At 37.8% G+C, this 27,650-nt stretch overlaps 2 protein-coding genes across 17 annotated transcripts; one reads left to right on the top strand and one right to left on the bottom strand.

Moving 5' to 3' along the window:
• Window positions 1–7,747: 7,747 nt before the first annotated feature.
• LOC131317629 (uncharacterized) lies at window positions 7,748–17,615 on the top strand. Of its 16 annotated transcripts, none has more exons than XR_009197363.1 (10): window positions 7,748–8,203; window positions 8,643–8,695; window positions 9,208–9,270; window positions 9,386–9,463; window positions 9,900–10,029; window positions 10,502–10,554; window positions 13,044–13,226; window positions 14,840–15,075; window positions 15,718–15,786; window positions 16,775–17,615. XR_009197363.1 is itself a non-coding variant. In XM_058347161.1 (8 exons), exons 1-8 carry the CDS (start codon window positions 7,876–7,878, stop codon window positions 14,984–14,986), a joined length of 1,032 nt encoding a protein of 343 aa, XP_058203144.1. In that variant the 5' UTR covers window positions 7,748–7,875; the 3' UTR covers window positions 14,987–15,347. The 16 variants fall into 16 exon arrangements, 4 of the variants coding, with proteins under 4 accessions (XP_058203144.1, XP_058203145.1, XP_058203143.1 ...); XR_009197362.1 differs by having other exon boundaries at window positions 15,711–15,786; XR_009197368.1 differs by lacking the exon at window positions 16,775–17,615 and having other exon boundaries at window positions 9,208–9,267; window positions 13,044–13,220; window positions 14,840–15,087; window positions 15,718–15,871.
• A 2,974-nt stretch (window positions 17,616–20,589) lies between these two features.
• On the bottom strand, window positions 20,590–26,787 carry LOC131317631 (probable aquaporin NIP5-1). The gene is made up of 4 exons (XM_058347165.1): window positions 25,390–26,787; window positions 21,904–22,323; window positions 21,611–21,672; window positions 20,590–21,102 (listed from the first exon to the last, which is right to left on the bottom strand). The coding sequence occupies exons 1-4, from the start codon at window positions 25,606–25,608 to the stop codon at window positions 20,907–20,909; spliced, it is 897 nt and encodes a 298-aa protein (XP_058203148.1). The 5' UTR covers window positions 25,609–26,787; the 3' UTR covers window positions 20,590–20,906.
• Between the last annotated feature and the right edge of the window lie 863 nt (window positions 26,788–27,650).

The following is a 27,650-nucleotide window of genomic DNA, read 5'->3' as shown; positions in this document are numbered from 1 at the left end:
ACCACAAAATGACGAAATATTTGATTTGAGAATGCGTAACATATTACGATTTGGGACACCATAGAATGGAATCCTTTAAATCTTTACACATAACAAAGGAATTTGCAATTTGGCATCTGCCAAGTTTGAGAGAATTTCCAATTGTGGGTGTAGCACCCAATTTGCCATTTCTTTTGGGATTTTTTACAAATGATTAGGAATTATGATGTGGATCCTCTTTTATCGAAAGAATCAACATGAAATTCCGATTGATAAAAAAATAATAATAATCAACATGAATGCAGAGTGGGTCTGGATTAAAAAAATAAGAGTGACTTTTTTTTTGTCTTTATTCAATTTTTTTTTGCATTTGTTAGTTTTGCGTGAAATTTTTATAATTTATTGATTATTGTCAACAAGAGGAACCAAAAAAGTATAAAATTTTCATTGCTTTATTTATCTAATTGGCCCTGTATTCTTTTTGTTCCAGCCTTTTGACTTATAAAAAATAAGTCAAAAAGCTAGTATATATTTTTTTTATTTTAAAAGAGTTTCGATCCTTTTTTTTTTTTACTTTTTCGGTTTTTTTCGTCAAAACGAATCAATAAGTTGCAAAAATTTAACGCAAAACTAACAAATATAAAAATAAAAATAAATAAAGACCAAAAAAAGTCACTGGCTATTTTTTAATCCAAACTCACCCACAGTCCACCTTGATGAGCTCCAATTCCCTTTAGAAATGCAACAGTTTTTTTTTACGTTGCGTGTTGAGTTTTTTTTTTTACTATAGTTTCCTTTTTTGGTTAACAACCGAAACATAATAATATCTCTATTATAAAACAGAAATGTGTAGGGACAAGTTGTTGCAATAGCTCAAATTTGTTTGATCCAATGGTTGATGTGTACTCTTCAACTCTCTTAAGAATGTGCCCAAAATCTTTCAAATATTTCACAAAAATGCCATATTTTCTTTTTACCCAGCTTCTGTCGTTGGCATAATAAATAAAAAAATTCCCCATGCCGCCCCTCTCTCTCTCTCTCTCTCGCTCCTGTCATCTTTCGAATCCCCACCGAAATCTACAAATTCCGTCGAAAGTTAGGCCAAGAAACATTCCTTTCGATTATCAAAAAAAAAAAACATTTTTTAGGATTTTTGATTTATTCCAGTGAAACTGGTTGAAAAAAGCTGCGTGAAAGCTGGGTCAGGAAAGCTTCGTGAAAGCAAAGGTAATGGGTCTAACAAATAAATCATTTTTTGTAAGTCGTGTGAAACATTCCTTTGGAATTTTTTTTAGGAGTTTTTGGTGTCTGTTTCTTTCCAATGTACAGGTAGTGTTTAAATTTCAATTTAGCTGCTGTTCCGGGTGGAATTTGTGTCTGTTTCGAGTGTTCAAGAAATTTGGGAGATTTTTTTGGTGCTGGCGGATGGGTGTGTTGTTAAATAAACCAAACCAAATCGAGCTTTACGTCCCAATCACTTGGAATCGGCTACATGAATCTGTTTTCTTCATTGAGCTCTGACAATGATCATTTGTTCACATAGACCCATTATACTCGTATTTTTGCACACTATAGCATCTAATGTCAATTTAGGTCTATCCATCCCCATAACATTGCTACCTAGAGCTATCTTATCCGCTCTTTTAACTACTGCATCTTCTTCTGATCTACAGTAGATATGCCCAAACCACCTTAGCCTATTTTTCATCAACTTCTCCTCTATAGGTGCAACACCTACCATCTTACGAGCTGTTTCATTTCTAATCTTATCTCGTCTAGTCTTACCACACATCCACCTCAACATTCTCATTTTCGTTACATTCATCTTACTCACATGTTCTTTCTTAATAAATCAATATTCTATCCTATAAAGCATCGCTGGTTTTATGGCAGTTCCATGAAAATTTTTCTTCAATTTTGTGGGTACACTATTGTCACATAGTATACTAGTAGCGCTTCTCCACTTGAGCCACTCCACGTGGATCCTATGGGTCACATCATCAGCAATCTCTCCATCTCTATAAATAATTGAGCCTAAATACATAAAATGATCACTCTTTGGTATCTCCCGGTCTTGGATCATTACTCTTTCTTCATGTGTACTATTGGTACCACTAAACTTGCACACCATATACTCAGTTTTACTCCTACTTATCCGAAAACTCATTGACTCTAATGCTTCCATCCAAATTTCTAGTTTCGTATTAACACCTCTAGCAGTTTCATTTACGAGGACAATGTCATTTGCAAACATCATACACCATGGAATATTCTTTTGAAATTGTCTAGTCAATTCATTTATAACCAAGGCAAGCAGGTACGGGCTCACAACTGACCCTTGATGCAATTCTACAGTAATTAAAAATTTACTTGTTTCCCCTACTGGTGATTTAATGGTAGTGACGGCACCTTCATATATGTCTCTAATCACCTCGATCTACCATTTGGTCACTCTTTTTCTCTCCAGAACCCACCATATGATGTCCCTAGGCACTTTATCATAAGTCATTTTATAAGTCTATGAAAATCATATAGAGATCCTTCTTATTTACTCTGTGTTTTTCTACCAATTTGCTTAATAGGTAGATATCTTCCATGATTGATCTTCATGGCATGAACCCAAACTGTTTCTTTGACACCGTAGTCATCATCCTTAAGCGATACTCAATAACTTTTTCCCACAATTTCATTGTATGACTCATCAATTTAATACCTCTATAGTTGTTTCAGTTTTGAATATCCGTTTTATTCTTATAGATAGGTACTAAGGTACTCCTTCTCCATTCATCGAGTATCTTCCTAGTTATAATAATCTTGTTGAACAATTTCGTCAATCAAGTCACTTAGACTTTTATACACTTCAATAGGGATACCATCTAGTCATAGGGCCTTACCCGGTTTCATCCTTTTCAAAACTTTAACCACTTCGAACTTTTGTATTATTCGATAAAACTCATATTCTATATTTTCGCCAGGTACATACACTTCCTTTCCACAAAAGCATCGTTTATGTTTCTCGTTTAACAACTTATCGAAATACGACTTTCATCTATCCTTGATCGCCTCGCCTTTCGCCAATACCATCGAATCAATACCTTTTATACACTTAACTTGAGAAATGTCTCTAACCTTCCTTTCTTGTAGCTTAGCAAGTTTATAAATAAATTTTTTTTCATCTTTACTATCGAGTCTAGTGTAGAAATTCTCATAGGCTTTCAACTTAGCATTTCTAATGGTTTTTTTAACTTCCTTGCTAACTTGCATATACCCCTGAAAATTTTTCACATTTCGGTCCTTTTGCCACTTTTTAAAGCACTCATTCTTTACTTTTACCATGGCTTGAACCTCGTAATTCCACCACTATGTCTCCTTAGAAATTGTATATTTTTCCTTCGACTCACCAAGAACTTCTTTCGATATTCTTCTAATACCGTCAGTTATCGTATTTCACATATTGTCATTATCGCCTTCCACTCTCCCACTGTACTTCTTGAGACATTCTTTCCTTAAATACCTATAGTTTTTCCCTTCTGAGGCCCCACCATTTAGTCTGTGGGCATCTAGTTTCCTTTTTCCTTCTATTATTCCCCTTGAGACAAATATCTAACACTAAAAATCTATGTTGTACCACTAGACACTTTTCGGGAATAACCTTACAATCCTTACATGTCAAGCGGTCTGCATTTCTAGCAAGAAAATAGTAGATTTGGCTTCTATTGGCTTCACTCTTAAAGGTAATTAAATACTCATCTCGCTTTCTATAGAGAGTATTCTTAACTATAAGGTCAAAAGCTACTGCGAAATCTAAAATCCTCCTACCACCTTCGTTAAGGTCACCAAATCCAAAGCCACCATGCACCTTCTCATACCTTTACTTATGCACTCTCACATGATCATTGAAATCGTCTCTTATAAATAGTTTCTCCCCAAAAGGTATTCCTTAAACCACGTCATCTAATTGCTCTTTAATAAGATCATCCAAGACTACTTGGAGTGCATAAGTACTAATAATATTAACTATACTCTCTCTGATCACAAGCTTAATTGAAATAATTTGATCTTCTTTTCTCGTTACTGTAACTACCGAATCTTACAGATGTCTATCCTTACCCGTATAGTAAAGCTTATAACCTGTGCCCTCTATCTCCTTAGCTTTCTCCCCTACTCACTTAGTCTCATAAAGGCAAGCTATACTAATCATCTTCCTAAGCATGATGTCAACTAGCTCCCTAGTCTTACTCGTTAATGTCCATATATTCCAAGTTGCTAAACAAATCATATAGTTCTGGGCTAGCTTCTTTACCCGCATTCGTCCAGGCACGTGCGAGAACCCTTGCTCACTTATCACCACACCCGGGTGCCGATATGGCGCCCCTTGCTCATTTTTTGAAGCATCCGAAGGCAAGCACAACGCATCGCTGAAAGGGAACGTCCTAGCATGTCTCGTAATCATATTTGGATTCATGTCATAAAGATCTGACGGATTTTTTTTATGTGCTGGTTGTCAGCTACCTAACGCACAACCCTCCTCCTTTATCCGGGCTTAAGATCGGCTGGGAAATAAAGATAAAACTCTAAGCATGAACCAGACAGAGTTGGGTGTGTTGTTAAATGTTACACATAATCGAGTTTTGTTATTTTGACTCCTCTTGGCATTCCGTTTTGAATGATAGTTTAGTAGTGTAATCCGCGTCTAGGTCCATGTGTTTTCAAACCCTTCTTTTTCTTTTTCTCCATTCATTTTTCTGTTATCATCGGGTTGCCCGTGCCTACACAGGTAGAAATTTATGCAAGTCTTGGTAGAAATTGAATTTTAGAATAGTAACTCCATGGGTACATAATTTTCAGCAAATTGAGTCAATTCCAATCGGGGTAGCTAGGTAGTGCCGTAGGTACGGACAAACACTATGCCTCATGTGATTGCTTACAGTGGGGTATTTCAACCAAAGCTTAAGTTCTTTGTAACATTTTTCGATAGCCTGTTTTTTTCTCGCAGTCCGAACTAAATTTTTTTAACTTTTTATATGGTTAGTTTGTAGCGTTTAATAACTATTAGTGATTGAAGTTACATTGAGGTTTTTGATTTCTGGGTTCTAATATGTTTTTTCATTTCTGCAAATGGATTTAATGTATGTGGTGGGGGATCCATAATAGTGCTATTTTAACTTTTTTATTTGGTTTTTACTGTGATTCCATAGGCAAATTGATAGTTCTTTGTAGCTAGCTTAAAAGTTTAGTTGGGGGAGTGCCATAAGCACGGGTAATTCTCTTTCGTGCCACTAAAAAGAGGATCATATACTACACACTAATGAATTGATTTAGTATTTGAGTCACTAGCTAATAAGTGTCATAGGCACAGACAATTCCAACTGGGATGCGTAGTGCCGTAGGCACGTGTAAGCACTAGTTGTTAACATGATATATATGGTGCTGGGGAATTTAACTCGTACAAAGTCATTATCAAATTGAAATCTAAACAAATCACTTACAAATCTGCCTTCTTGTTACTCCAATCCCCTCAGCCTACCCCTCCCCTCCTAGAGCGGTCATGGGTTTGGAAAGCCAACACCCACCCTCACATAACCCACTTCTCATGGCTTGCGATCCAAAGTCGTCTCCCCACCATGGATTTTTTGGCTAGACGTCATGCACTCCTTCTAATACTTGTCCTCTATGTGGCACTTCTAGAGAATCCTTGTTGCATGCCTTACATGACTGCACGAGTGCTAAATTTTTTTGGAATGATATTTCGACGCCAAACCTAGTTCGAGACTCTTTTTCGGGAGACCTTGTTACCTGGTTCCATCTTAATTGCTCTTCTAAGGCTATTCACCACTCGGGCCTTCTTTGGCAGGTGGTTCTTCCATTGGCTTGTTGGAATAGTTGGCTAAACTGCAATAAAATTGTTTTTAAACATTGTAGTACCGAGAACTTCCTTGTTCATAATTGGATAAAAATTGGTAAAGCGCAAGAATGGGAATTTGTACATAACATGAATACCAATTTGAAACAAAAAACGACTGATGGTGGGCTGGTGCCATCCACAGGTGGGCGTGGTTAAGCTCAATGCCGATGGAGTCTGAAATGCTGAAGAGAACAGAGCTGTTGCTGCAATTCCTGTTAGAGACGGTAATGGAATGTGGAATCGGATCACAAGGTTCTTTAGGGCAATAGGCTCTTTGATAGCATTACATTCGAGTTTTGGGCCTTAAGGGACGGGCTTCAGTTGGTCCATGATATGAACTCACTAGAGTTGAAGTGGAAAACTGATGTCTGATGCTAAGGAAGTCATTCAACTGTTGAAGCATTCGGTGCTTGGTGACCATTATGTCAAAAATATTGTTTGTGATTGTAGGTCTCTCCTTTAGAAGCTTCAAACGGAGGTCCATGTTCTTAGAGAAGCAAACTTTTGTGCGGATGCTCTAGCAAAATCTAACTTTAATGGAAGCGTATCCACTTTAGTCCATGTTTAATTTGGACTTGAGATGATAGTCGTAATCTGAACCATTCAATATTGTAATCAATAGTTCGAATCTTCTCAAAGGCTCTTCATTGAAAGAATTGATTCTTGAATTTTTCGGGCGAAAAGTCCTTAAGCAGATTTGAACTCTTGATTTCCCAATGTATGATTTAGATTTGAATTGCTTCCTCCGGTCCAAAACATGGACGAAGGAGAATCCGATTCCAACTTTAATTGTAATAATTGAGTAGAATTTCATTTGTGTTCGTAGAATACTTCATAATTAGTCTATATTTGGATGGCCGGAATCTTGAGTAGGAATATAAAATTATTACTGAGCATTGGGTAGGAATAACAATATGATTTCCAGGAAATCAGGAATTAGATTCCTAAGAATATAAGATGTGAAGTAATTTCATTCCAGTATTTGGATTAATTCCGTAATCTTATGCAGGAAATAATTATTTTAGAAATTTAACAAAGTCAACATTTTTTTTCTTGTTAATTGAGTCCGGAATCTAAGATTACTATGGGGTATGAGAGAGATGAGTTTCCCACTCAATCTGAGAGTGTCCCACTCAATCTGAGAGTGTGATCCATGATTAGATATGTCATCAGAAATCACATTCCTATTCCCTTTATTCCAACGTGGGAATCATGGAAGTATGATATCGCATTCCTATTGTTGTCGATTCCAAACGTTGGGATCCGCCATCCAAATTGAGCCTATGAGAAATGATTTTTACATTCCTCTTTTTATCTTTATTCACATAAATTTATATGGTTGCCATGTGGAAAAGAGTGTTGAAAAAAAGACAATATAATAAATTCATGTGCATAATGAAAAAAGAAGAAGAGTGAATTATAAAAAGAGATTATGAAAAAAGGGCAAACAATAAAAATTGACTGTAATTTTTTTTATCCGAAAACTGAGTGTAATTTCCTGAAAGTCACACAAGTTTAACCACACGAGAATTTATCGCGCCGCTATTTGCAGCCCTCTATTTACTCCCGTAGCCCACTAAATTTCGGTAAATGATTGTTGAAAATCATAAATAACATTTTGGTAAATTGCTGTTGAAAACAAGATTATATTTCGGTAACTACATGTCGAAAATATGTTCAACTTTCGGTAAACAACTGCTGAACATGCATTTTCGGTAAACATCTGTTGAAAAAAATATTATATTTCGGTAATTGGACGCTGAAAATATATCTCAATTTCGATAACTAACTGTCGAGTATAATTGAAATTTTTTAACGGGCTATGAGAGTAAATAGAGGGCTGCGAATAGCAGCGCCATTTATCTGGAGGGAACGAAGGGCGGGGGCAATTCACACCTCAACTGAGCCACAGGGGCTTGGAGCGAATTTTTCCCAGCAAAGAGCATAACATTTCTCTCAGTAACGTTCGGCCATTTAGGGCAGGTGGAAGTATGATTTCATCGACATCGTTAATCTCCGTCCTCCCCCTCGTTCCCCTTCGTCGTCGATGCGATGGTTGCTGTCAATCTTCGATTCCTAGCTCGTTTCTGTCCGTTTCTATGCCTTGGTTTTATCCAAAGGTATTACAATGTGAACCTGGATACCGTATGCAGTCCTGCAATTCATTCTCTCCGGCGGTGAAAACACACGGGCGGGTATTGAGTTTGGCTGAACAAAATGAAGATAAATTCCACGTAGTGTCGGCCATTAGAAGCGTTTATAATGATATAGTGATCGTGGACACTCCCCGATCCAGGATGCTACTCCTAGATTCCAGCCGTACTCTCTCTCTCTCTCTCTCTCTCTCTCTCTCTCTCTCAGGCGTTCCCCAACCTGCATAACTAGTACACAAATGCCCTCAATTCCTTGTTCCTTAGTCTCTGTAACAATTTCAAATATTATATATATTTTTGCCGTTTAAAAAAAAAAAAAAAAACCAGTACACAAATGCATTCTTAAACTCACGTGCATATCTCCCCTAGCGGAAAATGTTTTCACATTCGACAATCCATTTAGCATAAACATGTGAATTGGCTGGCTTGTGCTATGAGCTTGAAATTGCTTTCCTGTCTACGGTCAATTATTGCATCTGATACGTTGTGATTGCTGCTTATATGTGCTGGGAAGTGGGAAGAACCCTTTATTTTTTTTCCCGACAAGTATATGCTGGGAAGACCTATTGTTGAACGCCTTTGAGTTATTGTTCGTGCTGTTGCAGATAATGTTCACAGTATTCGTCCCTGTGGAGAGAAATGGACTGGTTCATACTGGGTACGGAAATGTTCATTATACTACATGTACCTTACAATCTATGTAACTCGTTGTAGATCTAGTAACCAGTGTAACTCTGTTGTTGTCCATTTATGTGCAAACGATTGTTGGATAAGACATTCTTGCTGCAATTTACTATCATCAAAGATGTTTGTAACCTACTACCTTTTATGCAAACACTGTAATTAAAGGGCCAGATTGCCAATATCATCCTGCCAGATGTGATTTTTCTAACTACTGATTGCACTTGAACATTGTTGGGCAGTAGGACGTTAGGTATGCATAGCTAACATTAGCCATCCATAGCGCCATTTGTTTGCAGATTTGCTTGTACTTCTTTTGTTCATCATTAGTATTTTCTTGTTACCTTTTAAAATGCTTTGTGTGTGAAATTGAAGAATGAAGCCTCGGTATTGTTATGCTCGTTGAACTTCCCTTGTTTTAGTATGCCTGAATGGATCTACAGTTAATATTCTGCCTCCTGATTTCATGATATACAACGTATTATGCAGGATGAGTTCGCTAGCTTGCCAGCTATTGTTCCGCGGGGCCCAATTGCAATCTTTGGTTTGGTAGTCAGTTGATTTGTTCTATTTTTTATGGATCTCTTATTTGTATTTACCATGCTATTTTATGGACAACATTTATATATTTGAGTAGCTAAAGTTGACATTCCTCAAAATCTTTAAGGGTGCCGGAACAGCCGCTCACTTAATGCTTGATTTATGGCCTTCATTAGAGCTTCACGGCTGGGAGATTGATCAAATCGTAAGCACTAACTTCTATTACCCAAAAAAAAAGAACCATCAACTTTCTTTTTGGTATTTGTTAATTTGTTTATTGAACTTTATGATTCAATTTATGTTTATAATAAAGGATGTTGCACTAACTTCTAAGAGTCAATGGTGTGTTTATTCACATATCAGTAACTGGATATACCCATCCTTGCATGCAATAACTCCGTGTTCATAGCGTAAAAGCTAGTTGGAAGATAGTTAGCTATATTAGAATTCTTTTTAAACTACATTGAGGCGTAGGGGTAATTTGACAAATTAAAGCATCCTCTTTCTCTTAAGAAAATCTCTTCAACACTTTTTTGTGACTCACACAAGATATGAGGACTGTTTGCTTGAGCTAGGACTTCCTTTCAATTGCCGGATTTGACCAATGTAATTGAAATACGGATTGCCTCATCACACTTCAGTTGGTTGATAAAGCCAGAGAATATTTTGCACTGTCAGATCTTGAGAAGCGTACACCCACTGGTGGCATTCTTCATGTTTGCGTCGGTGATGCACTTTCTCCATCAGTTAATGTTTCTGGAGGGTATGCTGGTAAGGTTGCTATTCACTGATATATGTTGATATGCCAATTTATTTTAGGTTGTCATGGTTTATTCTTATATATGTACGGCACAGATGCTACCTCCGCTCTCCAACCTCTCAATGAACCATTTTCAATAAGAGCACACCAATTGCAATTGTTAATCTCTGGCATCATTGATTCATCACTCTTTACACTGTTTGCTTTCATTTGCACTCCCTGTTTATACGTCATTGTTTAGCTTTTGAATCTTGCTATTACTTCCGATTTGTTAGGATACTAAATACGCTTACTCCACAACTGCTGAACCTCATATGTCCGATGCACATCTAATGCCCTCACGTAAATGTCGAGTACTGGCAGCATGTACTTTATGCATTTCGTAGTGTTCATGTAACATAGACATTATGAACTAAAGACTTCTAATATTTGTTTTTTATGGGTCCTGATGATGTTATCCTCATATGGTGCTATATTGTCCAGGCATCGTTGTTGATTTGTTTTCTGATGGAAAGGTTCTACCGCAGTTGCAAGAGGTATCTACCATGCTGTATTAGCTTTGATAAGACGTGCTTACATTGGATAGTCATCTAATTCTTCTCTGACATGAACTGTGCTCATAAATTCTTCGTGTTGCTATGTTATTGCCCTCCCTCTAACATTTGCTTTGCTGATATTTAGTTGAAATTATGTTTATGCACCATCTCTTACTACTGTTGTACCTATTGATGACCATATTTGGGTCATGTAATCATTCGTACTAAGGTTCTAATGATTGATAGCCTTGTGGACCCTGGATGTATTAATGAAATTTCCATCCTCCAAGAGAGAATTATCAAGCTGGTGTTTGGTATCAATGTGCTCTATCCTTCATTTATAAGTTGAAGAGTTGAGCAGTGCAAACTGTTCTTGTTTGGAATCAGTCACCAAGTGAGTGATATATTGATGTGGGAACGGTGGATTGTAATTCTGCTGAGTCCAAGGTTGCCCTGAGAAGCTTCTGCAGTTCACCCTAGCTTGTAGATAGAATTTTTCAGGACTAGACTTTTGATGTAAACCAGCTCGATAGTTCACTCTAGCGAGCTAGAGGTGAGGGGGTTGCCGCAGTAAACGGTTTTGTTTTGCCTATAGGAATTCTTGCCAGACTTTTATAATCAGTTGGAACTCAGCCACGAGAGACAGTAATTCAGCATCTGGATGACCAAGATCCCATATGGTTTTAGCAGCTTAACTTCTATTTCTTGTAAGCATATGCAAGTTCTAGGCAAGCCTATTCTAAATCCTCTTTGTCTCTTAGTTACAAGTGAACTATTTCTATCGTGGGAGTTTGACCTGTATAAGTTATATTACTTATGTCTTATTTTCTCAATGTGAGGCATTTATCCCTCATGAGGCAAGGCGTTGGCTTCAGGGCATTGTGGCATAAGCATTTATTCTGATCGTAAGTTTAATAAATACGTATCATTACTTGGAACTATAAAAACCAAGGGTAGATTAACAATGTATTATAGAATTTATAAAAGCTCCTCAACATAGATATGTGAGTATTTATCTACATGCTAAGTTTAGGATGAAAGGAAAGCTCATTCACTCTAACAAGCTAAAGCTGTCTATATGTCAATTTTTCAGTACACCAATCCTTACACAAAACATTCTCAATCTAAAGATTACTTTGGTCACTTCTCTCTAGATTAAATTATTTCTATAAGCTATCAAGTACGTCTCCTCTTACTTCGGTTGAAGGTTGGGAGGTTAATAAAGAGGGAGAGAGTATGAAGATCTACAATCTACGTTGTTCCAATTAAGTATATCCTCACATAAAATTGTTAAAATGCACAAAGTGCGCACCTTGTGTGAATGCCTCATGAACAAGGCGTAGGCCTTTCGAGGGTAAAGCATAAATTGGAAAGCCTTAGAGAGGTGTTTTTGGGAAGTCTAGCCTTGATGTGAGCATCAACTTAGCGTTTAAAAATATTGGCATCACCCATTACATAACTAGCCACCAGAACTTCTAAAAGGCATGGTTACTTCTACTTCCATTTAAAACTGGTAAAAAGCACGAACACATTTGGTGACGAGGGAGAGAGAGACAACATGAAGATGAGTATTTGCTGACGAGGTCTCTGTTGCCAACAAGACCTGCTGACGTGGAGATCAGTCTGCAAGTCATAGGGGGAGAGAGGAGGGACAAAGGACAAATCTATAACGAGGAAGGTGTGAATATCGTAATTATGGCTCTTTGTTGATTTAATGATTCTTTACTTACAAATCAGATCCTTTAGTTTTCAAATATTGCTAGGTTGACTCTGATAATAAGTGTATTGGGTTATAAAACAAGCCTTGTCAAGTATAGATCGGGACACACGTCCCAAACGTGTCTAACCGGAAAAAAGTTAAGTACATATATGCCACGTGGCGCGTTCAGTATGTAATTCGGCGTGTTCCTAGCATGCTTGTGTCATCTGCACCGGTCCACACGCCGAGTCGATTGGCGGACCGGGTTTTACCCATTCCACATCCGGCTGGAGCGAATCGCCGGCCCCCATTCGCTTCCCTTCCGACAATTTCAAGCACTCTTCGACTCTCTTTTCAAAGTCCTTTTCATCTTTCCCTCGCGGTACTTGTTTGCTATCGGTCTCTCGCCAATATTACACATATCTGACACCCATAAGACTACTAGTTATTAGGCGTGTAGGTGCTTCATGGGATCTGCGTCATTTGAACCCGCAATTTGCTAAATGTTTTCCTCATGCTTTGACAAACTAATCACATTATTTGTACTTATTTTTCTTTTTTTACATTTGATGTGGTGTTTAGAAGTATAGATTATATACTGGAATCTACGGTCTTCTTAGAAAGAATTTGATCTCCAACTCCCTCCAAATCTAATTGCTTGTGTTGATTTTATGCTTCCAGACGGCCTCTTAAAGATTTCTTATTATCTTTGGCTTTATCTCATCTCATTTTAATAGCCACTGTTTATTCAAAACTATAGCTATGTATGTGCTTGTACTATCTTTGACAGGTGTCAACTTGGTTGGAGTTGCATGGTAAATTAATGCCAAATGGTCGTTTCATGGTGAATTGTGGTGCTGCTAATGATGGAGTGTCCGATACCACTTCCCCTGAATCGTGGTCGATCGATCGCAGTTGGGTGCAAAATTCTACTATCAGGGCATTATGCCAAGCATTTCCAAGAGAAGTAGGGGTACTTACTGTGTTATTTTTGATGAAGAACTTTATGTTATTTGATTATCAGCCCATCGCCTTAAGTCTCTGACAAGTATAATGCTAGAAATAACTGTGGTTCTCGAATTCATGCTATGCTAATAATATGTTATTCTATTTGGTCATGATTCCAGTAGGAAATTTCGAACTCTAGTCATAAAATGAAAGCTACATCTACTCAAAATAATGGTAAGGTTGATTTATGATGCCCCTCATTCCAAATCAATGAATAGCATGCTAAGGGCATCTGCGACCCGTGCTCCATTTTTCCACGGAGGATCATTCTCTTCCAACCAATCCTCCAAATCAATGAATATCAGACCAATGGTACTGAGCATTGTGTCTATTCGAGGGTAGTTTTAGCACTCAAATGTTCAATTCTTCTCTTTCTTGCGTATTTCACTTGTTAGTAATGGATCCTTAGGCAAGGACAGGAAAGAACAGTTCATTCTGTCGGATCTCTCGTGCATCTGTGTTGAGCGTGGAGATTTTCCTTGCACCATTGTTCTTGAAAATTATGTGTCTTCCAGTGCTCGTCTTGACTTTTGGGTACCAGTTATTCAAAATGAGGCTTATAAGAAGATTTTAGAAGATGTCGGGTGGTGTTGACCATCAAGATTTCCTTTTGTTTGTCCATTTCTCGAGAAGTCACGTTGCTGGATATCATGATTTCATGCTTGAGTATTAGTTCTTGTATCTTTGGTAAGGTTCGTCCTATTGTTTGTGGAGGGTGTGCATGTGCTCGGGGCTATCTTGACGCTCGGGTACGTGAATCAAGTTATTGCTAAGCGTTGTGATGATCAAAGGGCCATCGCAAGTGCTCTTGATTCCTCAACTGCAGAGGGGAAAGGTGAGGATGATGGTGAAATGGATTTTGGTGTACAAGGGTGCATGCTCGAGGGAGTTGCATTGGTAGACTTATAGCCCTTTTGAGCTTGGTCTTTTTCTCGTTAGTTCTTTGAGCTCAATACGTGTGGTTCAGGAGTGCAGTAGGGCCAGAGTGCAATTGGTAGGGTGCGGGTCCACTCATGGTGGTTTTGTAATGGCTGATCTCATATGATGCTAATTGCTAAGAGTCTGGCAACACGACTGTTGATGAAGGAGATACCATTATCAGAGACAATATTCTTAGGAATACCTAGAATTCTTTTCTTTTCAATATCTGTTAAGTTGGTTTGGATGTGCATATTGCCAAAGGTTAGTCTCTCTCTAGTCCTTCTCCTCCCATACCCCCAACGATTGGGGACTACATGGATACTGTTATTGTTGATCGGTTAAGCTAGTTTGGATAGACAAAAATGTTATTGATGGGGGTTGGAATACATGGATGAAAGTGAATAGGCAAAATAAAGAGTGAGGTCGGAGATGCTCTAAGCCTCTAACTACTACTGAAATAAAAGCTAATAGGTTATTGGAGAATTGAAGGAACATTAAATACCCCTTAAACATAAAATTCACTTGAATATGCATTATTCTGTGCATATGTACGTATTCCACCTTGTTCTACATCGCTATATCTTTTTCTTTATGTGCTTATTGTTTGATGCCTATCCCTGAGCTTGATAAAAGCTTGCGATTTCATATTTGACATAGTTAAACTGGAAGAAAATGCCAAAAGAGGAAGGTGAAAACTACGTGGCCTTGACAGGACCCTTGCCAGATTTGGCCACATGGTCTGCTGTTCTCCCAGATCGATTGAGCATGACTGTCAATCAATGGAGGCCTTGCTTGCCTTTATGAGTTTTCAAACATTACCACTTCGCTGTTGCAATACTTATACCTACTGGTCATGCAGTTTGAGATTCACATGCTAAACCACCACAGTGCAGGTGACTGCGGATGTAAGCCTTCATGTTCTGAGGTTTAATTCATGATTTTCCCTTTGTTTCTTCTCCTATATGTGTTGAATTTTCTTCAGTGCAGAGGTTTTTCTTTTTCTGGATAGTGACTGATTTAGGATGCGTTTAGTAGATGATAACATTGTCGTGGTTGCTTTCCATTTGTATTCTATTCCTTGTATCCATGATCTATCCATAATTGCAATTGCCCAAGGATTTCTGTAGTGGCACAATTATAAATCACATGCTCCATAATGTTTTAATTGATTTGGACCCAGCTTTTCACCCTCAGGAACCATTTTTGGAGTTCCCATTTTGAATGGTGAATTAATTGTTGTGATGGCTATAATGCAATTCTTGCCATAGTTACCAAAATCAAACTTTGTTCCCTAACTGCCTTTTACACGCTATCAACATTCTGAGGTTTATGACCTCAGTCTTCGCAAATCATAGTTAGAAAAAGGCCAGGTTTCGGTCGGTTGCCACCTTTTGATAAGTTGTATTGATATATTGTTCTCTTCGTATTACATTGAGTACCTTCTAAGTCCTATATGTTAATGGTTTCATTTTTCCATATAACATCTCTCTCTCTCTCTCTCTCTCTCTCTCTCTCTCTCTCTTCGTAGTTTGCAGCCAACAGGTTAATAAAGCATGGATATCTAAGTATGAAGAAGGTTCGTAACATAAGGAGGTGTAGGAAAGGTATTTATGGACTACCACAGGTTTCTTTGTGTTCCTTTTCCATATAAAAATGCTCGTCATTCCAATTCTCTCTTTCTTCCTTCTACGACTTAGTTTTTGCCGGGTGTTTTTCATATAGCCTATGTAGCACAGACACGGACACGGAAATTCTAAAAAAAAGGGGATATGGACATGGCGGGGGACACGCCACGCGTGTATTCCCAAGTTTAAATTGCAGAATGTAAACTACACGAAATGGATGAGAGGAATCTGATGTTAGGGTTTCTTCTCTTTAGGACTAAGTGTAGTAATTACATAGTTGTGCTAAATTTAAAAAAAAAAAAAATACACTTGCACCCCCGCCGTGTTCCCATACGTGTCCCCGCCGTGTCCCCCTAAGAAAATTAACTTAAATAATTGGACACGCCCTGTTGTATGTTGGACACGTATCTAGCTATGTCCCCATGTCCCCGTGTCAGACACGGCAATACCTTGACCTTTAGAGATGTCAGTGCTACATAGCAAGCATTTCAATAGTTCTTATGTAGACCTTGTTTGTATCCATTATATGATTCGTAACCATGATGATTATTGTCCATACTCTGATGAATTTATCATACGAGTTTGGCCTAGTGCTATTAAGTGTAAATCTAACAAAATGGTCCTTCGTTTTCCGACTTCTTCATTGCCATTTATATCAAAAAGCTAGAAGAAGCCTAGAACACAGCTACTCTTGAGAATATGAATAACCAGATTTACTAGATGGACCTCTTTTATTGTAGAAAAGGCGAGGGTTTAAGTAGAGATCTCATGTTTCCGAGTGCCTATTGGACAAGTCCGTTTTTCGGTTTGAATGCGTTTTTCTGTTTGAACGCATATCTAGATGAACGTGAAATAGGATTCTTGCATAAAAGTTCTGTATTTAGGGTTAGCCTATTTCGTGCTTTTTTTAGCAAATGTTCTACTCTATAATATATGCAATTCATCTTTTCAATGTATTACGATGTAGTCTTGGATGAAGAAGTCACTTTTCTGTGGCGGAGCATCTCTAGCCTTACCCAAATTTGGGTCAAAATTTTAGTAAAAACTCGTTATGGGTCAAGCTCACTCCAATGGCAAAGTGATCTCTTATCCAAATATATTGTTTTTTATGCTTTCAATACTCGAGTACGGACTGATCATCTTGTTGATGAGTTTGAGTTCGTCCTGGGCCTCTTTTTTTTTTTTGCTCAGCAAATGGAAACATTTTATAAAACTCGAAAGGGGAACATCGAGGACGGGGCATGCCGATGAGCATAAAAAAGCTCACCAACAAAAAGAGAAAAAATAAAGTACAAGCATTCAACTGAAAGTTTGATGAGCTCTTCGAGCTGGCCACAGCTGAGGTGCTTTTTGATCATCAACTAGTCCTCTTCCTCCTGGCAGACCTTGAGGCGGTGGTGGGTGAAGCTCTCCACGACCTTCCAAAACCCCTCGTCTTCAAGCATGGCCTCGATCTCTTTTAGGGTTTTGGCGTACAATATGATCAGCACCTCCCTCGTGTTTGGGACCACCTCTAGCCTGACGATCCCGCGTTGGGGACCACCACTAGCTCGACGATACCCGTTGTCTTCTTCACTTTGGCCACAGAGAGCCGTTGGAAAGGAGAAATGAGCTGTTGGAAAAATGGGGAGAGGCTTGGTTGTCCCAGATTTGGGCCAAGAAATGAGAAAAACCAAAAAATAGGAAGGGTTTGGGTCATGATTGAAGATGAGTTTTTGAGAATTTTGTTCAAATTTTAAATTTGGATCTTAAAATGGGTTAAGATTGAAGATGCTCTAAAGTTTAGTTTTTGGTCAATCATTTTTTCCTATTACGGAGTGAACCATGAGTTCGTTTTTAGCAATTGATTCTGTGTGTAAAGAACGTGAGTTCTTCGAATTAAAAAAAAAAAAACCATGAGTCAGAGTGAAGTGACTTTGTTGAACTTATCACCACAATTACGAAAACGTCACACCAATGTGACAATATCACTTTTTGAAAAATGAACCGAAGTGATTTGTATCATGTGTAGAAATGGTCGGTCACAAGGAGTCCTGCTACAAGTTCCAATGCCTGGCCTAAAGAAATTGTACCGATGGCCGAGCTGGGTCGTCTTCAGTTTCCGGACGGTCGGGCGTCGGTACCTATATCTTTTCTGGGTCACAATGACCCACGATATTTGATACTCCAACTGATACTCTCTCTTACTAAATAAGTGTTTGGCGCACAAAATTAGATATTACAAAAGATACATGTTTTTATTAAAAAAATTAATTTTTTTTCACAATTTAATAGAACTTATTGTCATTTATTGATTTGTGAATTTTTTTTTTAACGAAACAAATGCATTTTTTTAAAAGCTTAAGTTTGCGTACTAGACATTTGTTTTTTCCCGATGAATATCATCTCATATATTAGATAAGAAAGCACAGTATAAAAAACGGCTCCGAAAATAGAGAAACAACAAACAAAACAAAAGCCACCCCCAGTCACTTATTTAAACTAACAATATGCCTGTAGGCCCCAATTTAGCCACGTTAGCCACGTTTGGGGCTAAAGTATGGGAATCCTGTGTTTGGGGTGAAGTCTCTCTCCCAATGCTACCTTCGTCACGGCCTAATTTATTTCTTATTTTATTACGAAAGGTTTTCTATCACTTCATGTTCCACACACTAAAATCACAAGTGGAATGAGTAATTTACAAGATTGTAAAATATGTAATCACTATGGCTATGTTTGGTAGCCATTTTATTTCCTGTTTTCTGTTTTCATTTTCAGAATTTTCAAAAATTTGAACTAAAAGTATGTTTGGTTGCTCAATTTCATTTTTAAAAATTGAAATAGTTTTCAAAATTTTTGAAAATAGAGGAAGTGCCAAAACTCAACTTTCACTTGTTTTCAAAAACAAAAATCGGGTGCCAAAAGACCCAAAACCGTCCGCGTACTCCACTTAACCCAGCGGACTCCTCGGAGATCTTTCAAGCGGCCATCAAAATTCGAAGGCTCTCTCTCCCTCTCTCTCGATCTTGATCTCCTGAGAAAGCGAACCCACTAGATAGCTACGCACGTCGTCTTCTTCACTTAAATTGGAAATCCCCATCTAATCTAATGGGATTCCAGTTTTGCGTTCCCACCAGAATTTTATTCAATGCCACTGGTACCCATTGTTATTTTGTTCCACTTCAAAATGTGCTTGGTCAAGTCTTTTAGGACAAGGCCAGGTGTCCGAGCTAGGATTTATGTTTGTTAGTCGTCGCACGAAATCGAGTTGATTGTAGATCGCCGTTGAGCGGCTTCCGTCGATTCCTTGCCTTGAGCTTTCGACTGTACTGGTTTGACATGGCAGAGTATAGAATTTATTTCTAATGTGATTGCAAAGGGTAGGATGACTCTTTCTCTCTCCTGTATAGTTTGGGAACTAGTGGAGAAATTGCAAGAGACGATTTTAGAAAAAGTAAAAATTGGTTTCAGAATTTTTTTTTTTTAAAAACAGGTTGACACAAACAAGTTTTCCGCTTTCACTTTTATTTAGAAAAAGTAGAAACTGATTTCAACAAATAGAAAACAAGAAACAAAAAAGTGACAGTGTTACCAAACATAGCCTATATATGTAGTATAATTTAAAAATTCCAACCTTGTCGTATGTAATTGTTATTTTCTAAAGTAGTTAAATTTTTGTTATTTTCTTAATCATCTCTGAAGTTTACACACAGAAACGCATAGAATGCTTTATTTGCCAAGAAAGCTGCCAAAGAGATGAAAGGATTTGCAGTAATAAATACTACTCTTTGGAAGGATTCAGAGGTATATATGGTATCTACTAACTAGGAATCGTTTGGGAGGGGAGATGCGTGATGGTAGTGGTTCACATGGAACGTGTCACAAATTAACACATCACTCACCGTTTTTTTTTTTTTTTTGGAACACGTGAGAAATGCATTGATGAATATGAGGATTATAAACTACCGTGTTCAACTAATACAACTGTTACAAAGACCTATCACATACAGGAAGACAAATAACATGCCTAAACCAAATGAAGGAATTGAGTCCAGCGATAAATTGATCAGACGGTCAGGTGCTTGAGCTGTTCATGCTATTTGTCGATGTCCAGCTATCACGGTAGTTCCACAATTGATGATACTTCACACAGAGACCGATCGATGCTAACCTAGTGCATCCAATGCCACTATAGTGGCTTTTTTTGCACTTTTTGTAGAGAGCACTGCGTGCATGGTAGAGCTGTATGCAATTAGATGACCGAGGAGCCAACTACAGTGTAAAATCGATAGAGAAAAAAACAAAATCACATCGTAACCATGATTATTGAAAGATGAACTACTGAAAACAAATTAATCACCACCCCTGCAAGTTTATACCTACCCACCCCATCACTCCGAAAACAGCAGAAAACTTGTAACTAAATTGAAACTAATGCACTACAAAAGGACCACAACCAAAGTAGCAGGAGTCACCAATCACCAAGCAAATCAACCAGATGAACCCGCCAGAGCCCACTCCAACCAAAGTGACCATGTTGCTGGCTGGATCGCGCCCATATTAAAATGGCGGTTGACTCAGATCAGGTAGTCAAAACTAGAGAAATTTTTGTGAAACTATGGAGCTCCTAGCAACCTGTAAAAAAACAAAACAAAAACACCTAAAACAAGTCGCAGCCACGCACAGGCCCGATCGAATCCGTTGAGTACACTACATAGCAAATAGGGATGAGAGAGAGAGAGAGAGAGAGAGAGAGAGAGAGAGAGAGAGAGAGAGAGAGATGGCATTCATTACAAGCCACACTGATCAACACAAACGTTCATATGACGTCACAAAATCGTCCGTTTCCAGAGTAGCGGTAGAACAAATTGTTTATACCTAACACACGGCGTGGACTTTCGTTCACATCATACAAATAGTCCTCCGCATTTATTTTCCAAGTATAATTATAAGCTTACAATCACACGCGCCATTATTATGGAAGAAAAGTCTCGATGGCAAATACTTACTGATAATAAAGTTCCAGCATGATAGTAATAGTGATAGTAAGGGTAGAGCAAGGCCCTTGTTGCACACAAACACACGCGGAGAGAGAGAGGAAGAGAAGTCGTGTTGCGTCCTTAGCGGCGGAAGCTCCTGACTGGGCGTGGGGTTTCACCCTCGACCGCTCCCAACTTCACTAGTGTGTAGACACCTGCGCCTCCAAGGGCCCCGAGTGTGGGTGCCACCATGTATATCCATATTGATTTGTAATTCCCTGCTGCAATTGCTGGCCCCAATGTCCTCACCGGATTCATTGAACCACCACTGGAAGGCCTGTAATAATGTAGAGGAATACATGTGTATGGCGAAAGTGAGCAACACATTCAGGTACCATATGTTCGAATGTTACTTGAAAACAATAAACACCCCAAATTGAAAGTCTCACTTTGTTCATCTTACATTTCCACACACTTTAAGCCACTGCACTATGGATGCTCTAAAAGTCTACACATTCTACCATCCCAACTTGTTTGGAGCAAACCATTAAAGAATTCCCTAAGATCCTATTCATTCTTGATGATAGTATTAACTATTAACCGAGTTAAATGAGTGAAGAATTTTTCTGTTAAAAGGATTGATCAATTTAAGTTTCACAGATCATTGTCTAATAGGATGAGAAACGAATTGATGTCGATTGTTGTCATAGTTTGACTTATGTTACCATGTTATCCGCCCAAGAATGATGACAAACTTTTTTGAAAAGTAATTACTTTATTTAATCTAAAAACAATAAATTAAGAGAGAGAGAGAGAGAGTAATTTGGAAATGAAGGATCACAAACCCGGCTACTAGAATGTTAAGCATCACTGTAGCTCCGACTGCTATTCCTGCTAACTCGCCAACCTGTTAAGAATACCCAAACATGGAGAGGAAAGGGTGAAGAGATTGTAAGTTATGTTGTACCTTCAATATAATCTACAGTCGTTCTACCTTGATCAATACAGGTTCGTACGTGCCATCTATATGCTTTTTTATGTGTATGTGACCTAAATAGGATAGTGTTTCGTCTACATGATATAACGACAATCAAGAACAAGTGGAGAGTTGTAAATGTAAGGGCGCAAAAATGCTTACCGCACGGGTGTCGGTGGCAACAGCAGTAACAACAAACAGAAGATTGAAGGTTATGAGGAATTCAAGCACGAAAGCCTGGCCATTGCTTACATGAGGAACAGTGACACCACCAGACATGAAAGGGTGGAAAGCACCTTTTAGAGCAAAAGAAGCACATATAGATGCCGAAACCTGCGCTGCTATGTAGGCTGGCACTTGGACCCATGGGAAGTGACGGAGCGCTGCAAACGCAATGGTGAGTGAGGGGTTCAAGTGAGCGCCAGAAATGTGACCCGTAGACAGAATCACGATCATCACTGCCAGCCCAGCACATAATGCGTTCCCTATCAACGACTCCACTCCATTATATTTCTGGTTCACGATTGGGCCGGCTGTCGCTGCAAATATCAGTATGAAGGTCCCCACGAACTCAGCTCCCAGCTGCATGCGCCCACCACACCGAACCACAAAAATGTAAAATAATGCAAGGTAGCTGCTGACGAATAAAGTACAATTATTATTATTCCAAAATACTCCCTTCGTCCCATTTTTAGTGTTTCTTACAGAAATCCGTACATTTTCAAATTTTCAATATATATATACATATATATATATATATATATATTATTTTTTCCCACCAAATTAAAGTAATGGAAAAAATAAAAAAATAATATATAGAAATATATTTTTTGGGGTGTGAAAATACACGGATTCCCGTAAAAACATTTGAAATGGGACGGAAGGAGTAGTTGGAATAGATTACTACTTAATGATCTATTCCAACTACTCCTGTTTTAAACATGATGATCTTTCTGAGAATATAGAACAACAAAGGGAGCAATCCTTGCTTCTGAAAGCAACTTCTCTGTTTTACTAGTACATCCCATCCTAGTGTGGATTATTATATTCAACGTATCCCAACTAACCATTAACTTTTGGAACTCAACGAGTCTGGTCCGGTTAAACTCCTCTTTTTTCTTTTTTTCAATTGCCCAGAATAACGCACACTGTGTGGCGTATCCAACATTAGTTTTTTGAAACTTATTGAGATTACAGCTAGGTTCAGATGTCAACATGCAAGCAATTGGGAGAATAATCGCAAAACTCCGATATTGTATCCTTAATTTATTTACCCCTACGCGCGCATGCATCTTTCAGGTGCATGTACAAGGGGATCAGCTTCAACTCTGGCCTCGTCATGTATTAGCCAATACAGTCCAGTCCCATGTTGGGAGTAGATATGATTGATGAGGGAATAGTTACTACTACTAATATTACCAGGAAGAAATTATAAAAGCTTCTAATAGTTACGTTAATGGAACTAATTAAGACACTGAAATAGACTCGTAGTTGTTAGTTTCGTTTTGAAAGAAACCTTCAATTCATGTCTTAACTAGCATGAACTTGTGTTATGCACACAATTGAAAGAGAAAAATAAAATAAATAAGAATGTTTTTTCTTACTACAATATACTATATATGTGAATACATATACTCCCTCCGTCCCTAAATAAGTGTCCGGCGCGCAAAACTAGGCCTTCAAAAAGATGCATTTGTTTCATTAAAAAAATTAATTTTTTTCCACAAATCAATAGATAGTAATGAGTTCAATTAGATTGTGAAAAAAAATTAAATTTTTTTAAAAAAAATATGCATATTTTGTAAAGCCTAATTTTGCGCGCCGAACACTTATTTAGGGACGGAGGGAGTACTATATATGTGAATACAGATGGATAGATAAATGAATTTGATTGATCCCTAACTAATAGTGTTTGTTCAAATTCTAGGTTATCTTAGTGTTTGGATTAATTGAATTTTATTTAGTTAAAATATAGACGTATTTAGATTAGCCCACTCAAGAAGCTTTGCACAAAAATATTGCCACCACACTATATAGTGTTAATGATGACCTCGTTAGTTATACTCCAGATGGACTGAGAAAAATAAGCAACTCGAGAAGAAGCTACATCAAAAGAGAGTCACGAAACGTTTATTGATCGACCTCTCAAGCCTAAGAAGCTAGCAGCACTCAAACACTGATCACCTTAGAATTAAGATGTTCTAGCCAGTTGGGACACTCAGATGTTTAGATTTGTTTTTGTTGTTAATTGTTTCATTTTTCTTGGTAAGAGTTTGTAATCCCTTTATAGAATTATATATCCAAGGTCTGTCTAATCTGGATGTAACTATTTTAATAAAATATTTATGACTTTGAAAATATATAATCTTAACCAATATTCATATCTCGTCAAATAATTAAAGCAGTCCAAAGTGCGAAATAATTAAAATCACATTCTGCACACATTGAACGGTTCGAATCATAAAAATTTGATCGAGAACTATGAGATTGAGATTATGGGTGTTTTTTTAGGGTGTCCCTTGTACCGTCCCGATATATATATATATATATATATATATATATATAGGAATTTTCAAGTGAGGGATCCCTCATTTTTTTTAAAATGAGGGACTTTCATTTCCGATCAAATTTTAAAAATCCAAGCCGCTCAATGTGTGCAGAACGTGATTTTAAGGGTGTCCGCAAAAAATCAGCAAAAAAAATGACCGGGAAGGGCTTCATCCGAGCAGTTTTTTTTGAACCGTTCAATGAAAACTGCTCGGATGAAGCCCTTCCCAGTCATTTTTTTTGCTGATTTCTCGCGGGGAACCTTAAAATCACGTTCTGATCACTTTGAGCGGCTCGGATCATCGAAATTCAATCGGGAATGGGAGTCCCTCATTTTAAAAAAATGAGGGATCCCTCACCGGAACCTAACTCTATATATATATATATATATATATATAAAGTCCTCTTCTTATAAGGACCTCCTTATTTTAATAAAATGCAGACCTCTCTTTTCCGATCGAATTTCGATGATCCGAGCCGCTCAATGTGTTTAAAACGTGATTTTAAGGGTACTCGCTAGGAATCAACAAAAAAAAAAAGACCGAAAAGGGCTTCATCCGAGCAGTTTTTGTTTGTTTTTTATCAAACGGTTCAAATAAAAACTGCTCAAATTCCAGGTCATTTTTTTTGCCAATCTCTCACGGGTACCCTTAAAATCACGTTCTGAACACATTGAACGGCTTGGATCATCAAAATCCGATCGGAAAAGGCAAGAAATGGAGAGGTCCGCATATAAGGTCCTTACATATATATATATATATATATATATATATATATCGATTAATACTCTACACAGAGATATAATGGGGGCTTCAAAAACCTCCAAAAGTCTATCTTAAATTTCTTGGCTTTTAAATTCTCGAACTCTACCCAATATATGATCATCTTGTCTAAGTTAACTACCCACCTCCACTTTTCAGTGTACTCCATGATCAGCATCCACTCCTCCTCTACTTTATACTATTCCTAGCTAGCAATTTTTTCCTAAAATCCAACATGCATGTTCTGGCATATATCTTCTATAGAGATAATGTCAAATAGGAAGTACGAGCTAGTAAAACAAACCAATTAAAAGCATATGGAGTATAATATAAAATATACCTTGCGGGTGAGGGAAACGTCTGGTGAAGGAAGACCTGCCAGGCACGTGTGAGGTGCACCCCACGTTGCAGCGTCAACGGGCAAGCACTTGCATCGGGGCATTGACTTTCTATCGTAGGACATTGAGTCGACTCGGAGTGACGTAAATAACGGCGCACCTGGCGTCCCCGGTGTTGCCGGCGCCGACACCGTTGGTGTTCCAACTTCTGATTCCGGCATATCTTCTAGGCTTGGCTTTGAGGGCTACCTACCTTCTTCTTTTTTGTTTCTTGTTTTTTTTTTGTTTTTTTGTGTTTTTTGGGAGTTAGGGGGAGATTGGATGCAAACTACGCGACGGATTTTACATAATTTGGCAGTTTTTTTATAAAGGTTCTCGCTACGTTTCAATCTTTTCCAGAATGAAAATGCTAAGAATAAAAAGATGAATATTTATGATGGCATATAGAAAATTTGATATTATCTCCCTTTTTTTGTTTTTTTTTGTTTTGGTTATAGGAGAAAAGAAGTGGACCAAGATTACATGTTTATCAGGGTTTTTATGAATGTAGGGCTAAGGAGCAAGAAAAATGAAGATAGCCAGCTACAATGAGAGAAAGATAGTCCTGGTTCTTTTCATAGAACTTACTGTTTGAAGATTACCCTTTTTTTTTTTTTTTTTTTAGGGGTGGGATAAAGAATCAGGGGACAGGCAAATTTACATGTTCAAAAGTGTTTTTATAAATGTATGTTCAAGGAACAGAGATGATTGATGGATCCAGTTAGAGAATACTGATCAAAGGTGCTATATATTAATAAGATTCCATCAAGGGAAAACAGAAGTACAAATGCAAAAAAGGAAAACAATGAGCACAAAAAAGAAATACCCGGTAGCCTAAGTCGATCGGAGGAAAAGAGCTGGAACGATTCTGTAATGCCGAGAAGAAGAGACGAAATAAAGGGGGTGGGATTGTTTCGCAGAAGATGAAATTAAACAAGGATTCGTAAGAGGTAGGTTCAGAACTTCAGACAGTGCCTAGAGCATGCTCATTTATAAATACAGAGAGAGAGAGAGAGAGAGAGAGAGAGAGAGAAAAGGGGGGCCCTGACCGACAGAGTAACAGGAGAGAGAGAAAGTCAATGACCATCCCCCTCAATGTTCATCTTCTTCACAGCTAATCAATGCAACTTTGTAATTTATTCACATAAGCAGTTCATTTCGACAATCAAATTTACTTTTCAAAATTGATATCAATTCAGATCATTGATTTTATACCTGTGAAAACTAGTAATGGGCAATTGTCACGGTCAGTCATCACCGCCAACGCATGCATTGATATCAAGCTGCTTGACTTTAAAAAACACACTATTGCATGCACCCAGATCCAGCGTGTTCTTTTTTATTTAAAGTCATTGAACTTATATCGCGAGTGACGCCCTCAGTTTCTACGTTAATAAATTGGAGTATATTATATTATATATTATCCCAACTCCCCGCCCTGCCCGTCCAATAATGCATCAAACAATTTGCATTGACTCTCTATTCAGAAAGTACTTAAATACGTAACTCCAGTAATAAAATACTATACTACTAATAATAAGGGAATACGCATATGAACGAATCCCCAAGTTGTTCTTCCTTCCGAACCACCAGGAGAAAAAATCCCCATGCCAAGTTCTTCAAACAATTCATTTTTTGAACACCTAATCGATCATCATCATGTTCAAAGATAAAAATCTACATCTTCAAAGAAGGACAGAAATGAATTAATACAGTTGAACACTTTTGCTAGTTTACCATCATCAGAGAACCAATGTAATTGTAAAGCCTCCCCAAGTCGTAAGAATACTAGTAGTAAAGGAGGGTGCATGTACTCCTCTTTGTTATTTTTGTGTTTTTTTACTCTTCTTTTTGGTAACTACTACTAGCTAATAATACTACTACTGTTCTTTTAATTATTAACTTTTCCTTTCTTTTTGAGGTGCTATATATTCCTTCATCGTACTGCACACTTTGATTTATTTTACAGTATTAATTTTATGCCTTAAAAGGATCGATCTCCTCTGGTTGCAGCTAGCGGCCCAGCACCCAAGCCCATGTTTCTGTAATTACAGTTCTGCCTGTTTGAGGAATTTTAGTCTTCCACTCACTCATGCAAGCTGTTCCACCGTACCCCTCAAAATTCTCTCTACTCAGATTTTCATGTGTATATCATGTAATAGTGTATTTTTTAAGTGTTAATTTGGGTCATGTGGGAATTTTAAAAAATAAAAAGTTTCTCACT

Source organism: Rhododendron vialii, chromosome 2a, assembly GCF_030253575.1.
Source record: "Rhododendron vialii isolate Sample 1 chromosome 2a, ASM3025357v1".
Taxonomy (NCBI): Eukaryota; Viridiplantae; Streptophyta; class Magnoliopsida; order Ericales; family Ericaceae; genus Rhododendron; species Rhododendron vialii.
The sequence above is the reverse complement of the archived record's forward strand: the minus strand, read 5'-3'. Positions and strand labels throughout refer to the sequence as shown.